At 31.9% G+C, this 9,986-nt stretch overlaps 1 protein-coding gene across 1 annotated transcript; it reads left to right on the plus strand.

Moving 5' to 3' along the window:
• Window positions 1–8,287: 8,287 nt before the first annotated feature.
• On the plus strand, window positions 8,288–9,649 carry LOC114711283 (transcription factor MYB13-like). The gene is made up of 3 exons (XM_028895655.1): window positions 8,288–8,426; window positions 8,544–8,673; window positions 8,811–9,649. The coding sequence occupies exons 1-3, from the start codon at window positions 8,294–8,296 to the stop codon at window positions 9,511–9,513; spliced, it is 966 nt and encodes a 321-aa protein (XP_028751488.1). The 5' UTR covers window positions 8,288–8,293; the 3' UTR covers window positions 9,514–9,649.
• The last annotated feature ends 337 nt before the right edge of the window (window positions 9,650–9,986 follow it).

Here is a 9,986-nt window from a genome sequence, read left to right on the forward strand (position 1 = left end):
GATTAAAAATTTAGTGAAATTATAAGGACTTAATTAAAAAAAAATAAATACAAGGACCTAGTTAAAAAAAGGTAAAAGTATAAGGACCTGATAAAAAGAAAAAAAACTATAGGGACCTGATTCAAAATTCGTTAAAACTATAAGAGCTTGTGGATTAATTAATCTTATCACTATTGATTGTAAAAAGTTTCTACTAAGAGTAGTTTCAATGTACATGATTAACTATGATAGTTTAGGGGGTTAATTAATCCGCAAGTCCTTATAGTTTCAACGAATTTTGAATCAAATCCCTGTAGTTTTTTTTTCTTTTTATCAGGTCCTTATACTTTTATCTTTTTTTAATTAGGTCCTTGTATTTATTTTTCTTTTAATTAAGTCCTTATAATTTCACTAAATTTTTAATCAGGTCCATGTAGTTTTAATTTTTATTTATTAATTAAATATAAGCTTAATTAAATAGATTAATACTGAAATATAAAATGTTAATAATTAAATTAAATTAATAATTATGTAATAAAAAAGTAATAGAATTAATTAATTCAGGAAATTTTTTTAGAACAATTAATTTTTTTGCTGAAAAAATTAAAATCATTATAATAATTCAATATCTTTAGAATATTATTGTTTATAAACTAATATTAAATAATATATACTATTTTATGTTTATGTAATAGTATCATTAGAATTTATAAAATAAAGAATAAAAAATTCAGGGACTTAATTAAAAATAAGGTGAATTTATAAGGACTTGATAAAAAGAAAAATAAATACAATGACCTAATTAAAAACAGGTGAAAGTATAAGGACCTGATAAAAAGAAAAAAAACTATAAGGACATGATTCAAAATTAGTTAAAACTATAAGGACCTGTGGATTAATTATCCCATAGTTTAGGGAAATCGACATATATTTTTGATAAATAACTAATTTAATTAATTTTTTTAATATTTTTAAATTAGACCTAAATCTTAAAGATAGAAGAAAGTAGCATAATACCATCACACAGGGACATAAACACCCAAAGCACGCGCCACTCGCTTACTTTTTGATATTTTTGAAATAGCTTTTCTTTATTTTGAGGTTGGTTCAACAGGACAAAAAAAAATTCATATGAACATATATAATAATCTTGTAGAGCGAATCTATGCTATTCCTCTATTATATTTTTCTATAGAATTTTTCTGATATTCAATACTATTAGGTTAAATTTAAGTACTGTTGTTGGGAAAAAAAAAGTAAAAAATCAAGCATTGTTAATCTCAATTAAAAATATTTGTTTTTCATCTATGGTTTTGAAATCTTAATCTTATTTAAGAAAAATTGGGTCTTTTCTATTTGACTTTACTACTATTAATCCTCTCTTTAATTTGTTACATTTTAGACATATCCTCTGCCATAATATTTCGATATAATTAATAGAAGGAAATAATTAAATCAAGCTAAAACAATTATTATATTTTATTTGCAACTTGATATTACTTATCACCCGCGGTCCTAATTATAAAATCTCATTTGTAGACTATAAACGATATCTTATAATTAAGATCGGAGGTAGTATATCTTAACTAGTTAACATCATATACCATGACTAACCGTATATAAAAAACGTCAAACGTACAAGTTTGTATAGTTTTTTTTTTTGTATGCATTATTTTTATATTCCTTCTGATGACGTTATATACTAACTACTACTACCTCCGGTTCTTAATACAGGATCTCGTTTGACTTTTATTTTAGTATTAAATATAAAACCTAATCAATCTTGTCTCTAATATTTATACATTTTTTCTCAAGATAGTCTTTCTAACAATAATAGTTCTAGTCAATACACTTGATTAGCAAGGATATTTTAAGAAAGACAACACCTATTTATGAAAAATAATTAATTTAACTTCTTTTTTTAATTTTTTTTAAATTGATCAACTAGCTCTTATAATTAGGACCGGAGATAACATAATTTACTCGTAACGGAGAATCCCAACTCTATTCTAATTATTCCTTTCCTTGACAAAATAATGGCTTCAATTTTCTTCGCGTTCGGGTCACATTTCAAATCTGGACAACGACGTTTGGACTTTTGAGTCCTTTAAATAGGAACCAATGTGCACTAATTTCCCGTTCATGGATCTGAATTTCCATTTGTAGAACCGTTGAACAGTTGAACATTACAGTTAATTTAATCTAGACGTACTTCTAGAAATTACATTGTTTACCCCCAAAAAGAAAAGCAAGTCTCAATTTTGAATGTGACAGCAACAAATTAGGATTTTGGGAGTGGACATAATCATATTAATCAAATAAAGTACAGGACACATAAGGCAAATACAGTACTAGTGACCATGTTAATTACATATAGGGAGAGATTTTGGCTACCTTTTTTAAAGTTTCATTTTTAATTTTGTCTCTATTAATTATAATAAAGGTGAAGAGAGAGGAAATGAATAAGAAAAAAATATATTAGTATTTAATGTTCTTATTAATAAGAATAAAAATGAAAGATTTCATCTATTTAATATTCTTATTGGTATCTGAAAAATTACTACAAAAAACAAATAATAAGAATGGGAGTGGTATATATCTGGACGGCCGTAATAATCCAGAGGCTCTTTAGAATTTGAAACAATTAATATATGGCATGCTTGTTGGATGAGATTCATTAAATGCTAGTTAATTAATTCGTTGGCATAAATATACAATCATTTAATCTGTCACCAGTACATGGCAGACAAAACCAAAGCCTGACAAATGGATCCAAAAAAATTATATATAAATATTAGAAAATAAACTCTAATCTTTTGTACATTCAGAAAAATATTGCCTTTTGTTCCATCAAAAGAATAATATTATATTTTCTTTTAAAAAAAATCAAAAGCTACCCTGGTAAAATTATTTTGGCCATCTTTTGACTTTTTAAAAATTTCTGTATATTAACAAAAACGGTTGGATTAAATGGCAAGAGACTTGCCACCTCTCAGGCGTGGCTTTTAGATATTTCTATCTTTGGGAAAACTTTACTAAATACTCTACATAATAGTTTTTAGATAAAAAAATTTGTGGGTATTTAATATTTAGAAAGGTAATTGTCTATGATGATAAGCAATTTTTTACAGCCATCTTGGGTTAGATAGTACCACTCTATTTCTTATTATAAGTCACTTGTATTTTAAACCCGCAAACCAAGAAATACATTAAATTAACCAATTTTTTTTTATATTTACTCTTATTAAAAGTTGAGAGAGGGGGGAGGGAATGGATTGCATAGTAAATGAAAAGTTGAGAGAGCGATTAATTAATTTTTATTAAATTAATAGAAGTAAAATTGGAAAAAGATCATTAATTATACTACAAGTGACTTATATTTTGAAACAAACTTTTGAGATACAATTGACCTGTAATAACGAACATAGTGGTACTAACTAATCTAAATATATGAATATGCATGGTCGTGTCCTAAACGGGGTTTGCTCTCTTCGTGCTGCATTTCCATCCACAATATTTAATTTGAATTTAAAAAAATTATTCAAAGAGAATGAAGTTTCTTTAATTAACTTACTTGATATAACTGTCCTTGTTGATAATAATTAAAGGCTTTAACATATACCATAAATACGATTAAAATATTTTAATCAAATTACAGACAGGATAACCCAGAAGGTATATACCAAAACTTGAAAAAGAATCTAGCAGTCTAATAAAAAGATTCTGGGGGGTAATGGGTGGAAGGAAAACAACAAGAATTTATTCCTTTCTAGCTTCCAAACCCTACAGATAGTTTCTGATTCAACCATCACCCACACATTCATCGTCTCCAATTACTGCTATATAGACCTGTCCTTCTAAATTTTCCATAATTAGAAACCCTCCTTTATTCTATCCTAACGTACATCCCTTCATTTCACACAAAATTAAAAATAATAAAAGTAACTTATCTTTACTTCTATAGAAGAAAGTCATTAAAGTACATCACATCTTAACTGAAAACCTCAACACCTATGTTTACAGGTCATTCCTCTTTTATATATAGAATACTTCCTCTGGTCCTAAATATAAAAACTAATTTACTTCATAGTATAATTTACATTACAAATCAGCTCTTATGTTTAGGATAGGATGCAGTATTTATTAAGCTCAACTCTTTTCAATGTGAGATAAATCAAGTTCACTCATATTTGGATATATATTGAATGAATAGTACTATATCACTTTAATTATAGACAAAAATAAAGTACAATGAAATTCAAAATAAACATTCTCTCATCAACGGACATTTCTCACGAGAAGTAGAGGTTGATCAATGATACAAAGCCCACCTTCATATAGCAGGAGGATCTAGCAGGGAGAGTCGGATTTAAAAAAAAAAAGTTCTTTTATAACGTTTATTATGACGAAACAAATTTATAAGTGTTTTTTTGAGTCTACTGGAAGCTAGTTATAACTTTTTAACTGATATCTTGATGGGTCTCATTCATCTAAAAGTTTGGTATATATACAAAAGAAGCTAAATTACGAATGGGATTAGAAGTAAAAAGGGGAAAAGCAAAGTACTAACAACGAAGGACTATGAACGTAGTTGAAAAGTAGAAAAGCAGGTGGTGGAAGGTGTGGAGTGGAAATAATGAAATGAAGAGAGAGATAGAGACATGAGAGGGACATGAACGGCAGAAACCACAGGAAGGACCATCAAAGTACTAGTGATTTGATTAATTTTGTCAGTGACATTACTCCAACATTGGAGGCACTCTACGTGGGATCTCACGCTTCACACAAACTCACAAAACTGTGTACGTCCACAACACCCCCTTGACTGCAACCAACTTTCCAACCAGCTTTTTAGAATGTTAGTTTGAGTTCTAAAGCTCTGCCTATAATTAGGTGACCAAATATGAAATAGATAAAGATAAGAACCAAATAGACAGACTGAAAGTTAGCTGTCAAAATTTAGGTTGGATCTTCCTGTGCGTAGGGTTTGTGTAAAGTAGATTTGAAGTGAGAGGGATAGAGAGCAAACTGCTTGGCAGAAGAATGATTTTTTTTTTTTTTTGGAAACTCTGGAATTGACTATGTATTATGAAAATTAATATATATATATATATATATATATATATATATAAACCATTTCAATCAGATTAGCGATGATAGATGTTCGGATGGAGGAGGACATAAAGAGGGAAATGCGTAGTACACATGCTCTTCTATACTATTTATGTCAGACTTTTTGCCAGTCCAGGGGCAATTTTCAATTTCAGAAGATGAAAAACTCATGATTAAAGGCTTGATGTTACGTTAAAATAAATTTAAATCAATTAGAGATCTGATTTATTATAATTGAAAATAAAAAGGAGTCCACATCATATAAATCACTACTTAATTAATTTGAATGACTCGATGGCTACTTCCACAAAAACATGTAGCATATACTTTACTAATTTCACCAAGCATAGTAGGTGACCTGTTCTTAGAGAAATGGAAAAAAAGAAAGAAAAGGACGATAAGAAGATAAGGGAAAAAAAGAGCTACATATCATACAGATTTTCACTCTTTAAATGACATTATTAATACTGGCGATAAGAAGTTTGAGGTCAATTGATTGAACATTCGTATTTATTAATTAAACGACTTAGGAAAGAATCCAGAATAAATCGCTTTCTAAAACTAAAAATCCAAAATAATATTCGCGGCGAGAAATTAAGGCAGAAAGGGAGAACAAAGAAAATTATTGCGAGCTACTGATGCGCAGGAAGGTAACAAATGAAAAGTAAAATGGGTAGGCGTCCTTGTGAGGAAAATAAATGGAGTGGATAAAGAAGAAGATGGAAAATTTCAGAATATAGAATCAGAGGCAGTTAATAAGGATCCTGATAATGCAAGGAGAAACAGGAGAAACAGGAAAGTGACATGTTACTAAGTCAACAGGAGTGGTTAAAGTTACAGTTGAAATCATGTTAACGCCTATTTTATATATTTATTTATTTATAAACCACGTGCTTAGTGTTGGTAAGACCAACGAAGAAGAGGGAGAAATTACGAACGTACACAATCAATATTATCAATGTCAATTAGTAAAGGTGTGTGCGCGTTTGTGTGTACTATAAAAAGGAGGAATTATTATCGGGTTTCAAACAAAGAATTTAATTGTCCAAAAGTTCATTAATAACTGTGGTAAATTTTACTGTAAAAGATGATAACAAATTTATACTGCTCACTTGTTACTAAAATTTTTTAGTGATTAAATCATTTCCTCTAAGATGACATGATAATTCTCCTATTTAAAAATCTATAGCCTATGCAGAATTATTTATGGGCCAACCACAGTGAGTAAACAGTATGATTCCCTTTATTAGATTATGTACCACATAACGCAGAGAGAACAAATCACGTGGGAGTATTTTTTTTTTTCCGACAAAAACAAGATTGTCGAAAAGATGAATCGTAATAATGGATTTATTGAGGAATCAGGGAGAATATTCCGATTCCAACTCAGAAGTGGAGTGTTGACAAACAAGCAGCCAATAAAATAGTATAAAATTATAAAAGGACATATATTATTCATGAATAATAAACAATGGGTCTGCTTTGCAATTTTTTTTTCTGTCCATCTTTTTTTATCTACATATTTCAACAATTAATGTTCAAATCTTAATCAGGAAAATAAGTATTACCTCTGGTCCTAATTATAAGAGCCAGTTGACTAATTTGAAGATATTAAGGAAATAAATTGAGTTAGTTATTTGTCCTAAATAGGTGTTGTCTTTCCTAAAATATCCTTGCTAATCAAGTGTATTGAGTAGAACTATCATTGTTAGAAGGGCTACTTTAAAAAAAATATATAAATATGAGAGATAAAGTGGATTGGGGTCTTATATTTAGGACCAAAATAAAAATAAACACGGTCTTATATTAAGGATCAAAAGTAGTATAAACCATATCTCTCACCCGAGGGGCTATATCCATCTACTCACACAGAGTCTAAAATGCTAGCTGAAATATTATTTTAGAAGTGAAAATTACAATAACAATGATTACGTAAAATCAAAATTAACAATACCAGTTAGAATATATTTTAGAAGTGAAAATTGGGAATTGAGATGTGATAGAAATTCATCTGCCGATTGATGTGGAGGATTTTGGATGTTCTATAATTTATATCTTGAAAAGCTTCTAAGGGTCTCGGATCATATATTTATCTCTATCTATAGAATGTTATATAAGAAGATGAGAGGCAGAGACACGAGAGACTTGATCGTAACTTCACAGTGCGGGGCCATTGAAAATGAGTGTAATTGAGAGCAAACTAGTAACCAAAAATAATTTGATGAAGGATTAAGGGTGTGTTTGGATGAAACCAAACCGTGGTTTAGAAAAGTGATTCTGGAGAATAGATTCTGGAAAGAATAGATTTTATGAAAAAGTGATTTTGATAAGTGAGAGTGTTTGGATAGTTGTTATCAGAAGTACTTTTTATATATACAAATTACTAAAAAAAAGAAATAAGTTAATATGATAATTACAGAAAAAATAGATTTTATGATATATTTTAATTTAGAGGAATAAAATTGTTAATAATATATTTTTTATTAACATAATTAATAATACATAAGATAATATAATTAATAAATAATTAATATGTATATATATTTATAAAATATAAGATTAAATATGTTTATAAAAAAAATAACAAGATATATGTCCTATAGGCTCTCACACTCTCCCTTTTTTCTTCAAAAGCAAATTTTTTTTGCTTTTTTCAAAACCATGGTTTTGGTTTTTGAAGGGGTGTTTGGATAGCATTTTGTGCAAACCATGGTTTGGGCTTCCAAACCATGGTTTGCAAGTGCATCCAAACGGTGCCTAAATAACTGATCGATAAATAATTCGTATTGCATTTTGCAATATAAACTAGATCTCATACTTCGTATTAAAAGTACATAGTGTCATTTTTTTGATGCTGATGGATTAGTTTAAGTAATTCATATTGTGAACCCCATGAAGTATAAAGAACAGGACAAAAGCATGTGTTATGGATAATAATAAAAATAAGAAATGAAAAAAGAAAAGAAAAAAAAAATTGGTCCCAAAATGCACCCGCATCCGTCCACTTTGCCATGTGGATGATTAAAGCCACATATTTCTGGAGCTAACACAAAAGCGACGTGAATAAATAAGAGCGAAGCGAGATTCTTTGTAATTGTAATTGGAAACGTGACATTATTATTGGGACCGCGGTGGCCACTGAGGGGCCTATAAGAAGGCCTCTCTACCCTGCGACCCATTTGGCACAAAAAGAGAGAGAGAGATGGGGAGAAGCCCTTGCTGCACCAAGGAGGGCTTGAACAGAGGTGCCTGGACTGCCCACGAAGACAAGATCCTCAGAGACTACATTTCTGTGCACGGTGAAGGCCGGTGGCGCAACCTCCCCAAACGAGCAGGTCGGTCGGTCGGTCCCTTCATCATCACTTCGTTCCCTTCATATATATATTTACCCCACTCTTCTTATGTCTGTAATTTGCTCATGGTCTGGTCTGTTTTTGATAATCCTCGTGCAGGTTTGAAAAGATGTGGCAAAAGTTGCAGACTCCGATGGCTCAACTATCTCAGACCAGATATTAAGAGGGGTAACATCACCCCTGACGAAGAAGAGCTCATCGTCCGCCTTCACAAGCTCTTGGGAAACAGGTCCGTTTTCATCATTTTCTCTCCATGTATATCCTCTTCTTCATTCTGCAAAACAAAACATATCTCCATGTGGTGGATCCATGTTCATATATTTTCTTTCATTTCCTTTCTCTGATTATGATCTTTTCATTCCGCAGATGGTCGCTGATAGCGGGGAGGCTTCCAGGGCGAACAGACAATGAAATAAAGAATTACTGGAACACTAACTTAGGAAAGAAAGTGAAACATCATTGTCACCAAAACAATGCTGCCTCCCCTGGTAGACTCTCTGCTCAGCATCAGGCCGACAGAGCTTCCAAGAATCATAATCCTGCGAATCTCAAGCCCAAATCAAACTCCCTGCCTTCTCCGGATGTTGTCCGTACAAAAGCCGCCAAGTGTTCGAAGGTGATCATCACCCCCCGTCCCCCTTCTTCCAGGCAATTCTTGCAGATGAACAAGTCTGAAGCAGAGCCGCTTCCGCAGGGTGATGTTGCGGCGGCGGCTGCCTGCAACCGGACGACGGAGTTACTCGGCGGAGATGATAATCACGCGTTGCTGTCGTCCGGCGCGGTGATGGATCATCATTATCAGGAGCCGCCGTCCGCGGATATGCTGGTGAATTTCAACGCGGGAGAGATCTGCTTGTCGGACTTTCTGAACTCGGATTTCTCAGAAATGTGCGACTTTAGTAACAACAGCGTCGACGGCTTGTCCCCATCTTCCGACGAACCCTTCGTGTTCTCCGACGAAATTCTGAGAGATTGGACGCAGAGCAACGTGGAAGACACAAGTGTGGCCAATAATCTTCACTCTTTCACATCCTTCCTTGAATCCAGTGAGGGATGGCTGGCAGGGTAATTAACCAAGGCTTCAGAAAAGAAATGTTGATTAATGATTACCAATAAGCAAGCCAAGTTAGCTTTTTCTCTGCTGATCAGATGAATTAACGTGGGTGTCAGTCAGACTCAGAGAGGCTTGACTACAAAGTTAGGACTTTACTGGATCTGAGTTGTGAAATATGTTTCTATATATAAAACGCAGAGTTTGGTACTTACTTAAATCTCCAGCTTCTCTACAGAGTCCAGATCGCTATGTCACGCCAAAACTACTTAGTTAGTTACAACCTTATAATTAATAATGAAAAACAGCTCAAAGCTAAGACCGAGCGTGGTTGTTTTATTTGCTGAGAAGTAGTGGAATATTGCAGCAATCTGCCGTTGTGGAGTGGACAAGACTGGACTTACTGTTAAGAACTGGGGGGAAATATTTTTTACTAAAAGTTATCTTTGTCATAAACTAATGTGTTTCGTTAAAAAAATTGGATGGTTTTG

This window comes from Neltuma alba, unplaced genomic scaffold (assembly GCF_004799145.2).
Source record: "Neltuma alba isolate B1F8T4 unplaced genomic scaffold, ASM479914v2 tig00011287_pilon, whole genome shotgun sequence".
Taxonomy (NCBI): Eukaryota; Viridiplantae; Streptophyta; class Magnoliopsida; order Fabales; family Fabaceae; genus Neltuma; species Neltuma alba.

Coding starts and splice junctions, on each gene's coding strand:
- LOC114711283 (XM_028895655.1), top strand. CDS start 8,294: ATGGGGAGAAGCCCTTGCTGCACCAAGGAGGGCTTGAACAGAGGTGCC. Junction 8,427..8,543: donor CAACCTCCCCAAACGAGCAG/GTCGGTCGGTCG, acceptor ATCCTCGTGCAG/GTTTGAAAAGATGTGGCAAA. Junction 8,674..8,810: donor CACAAGCTCTTGGGAAACAG/GTCCGTTTTCAT, acceptor TTCATTCCGCAG/ATGGTCGCTGATAGCGGGGA.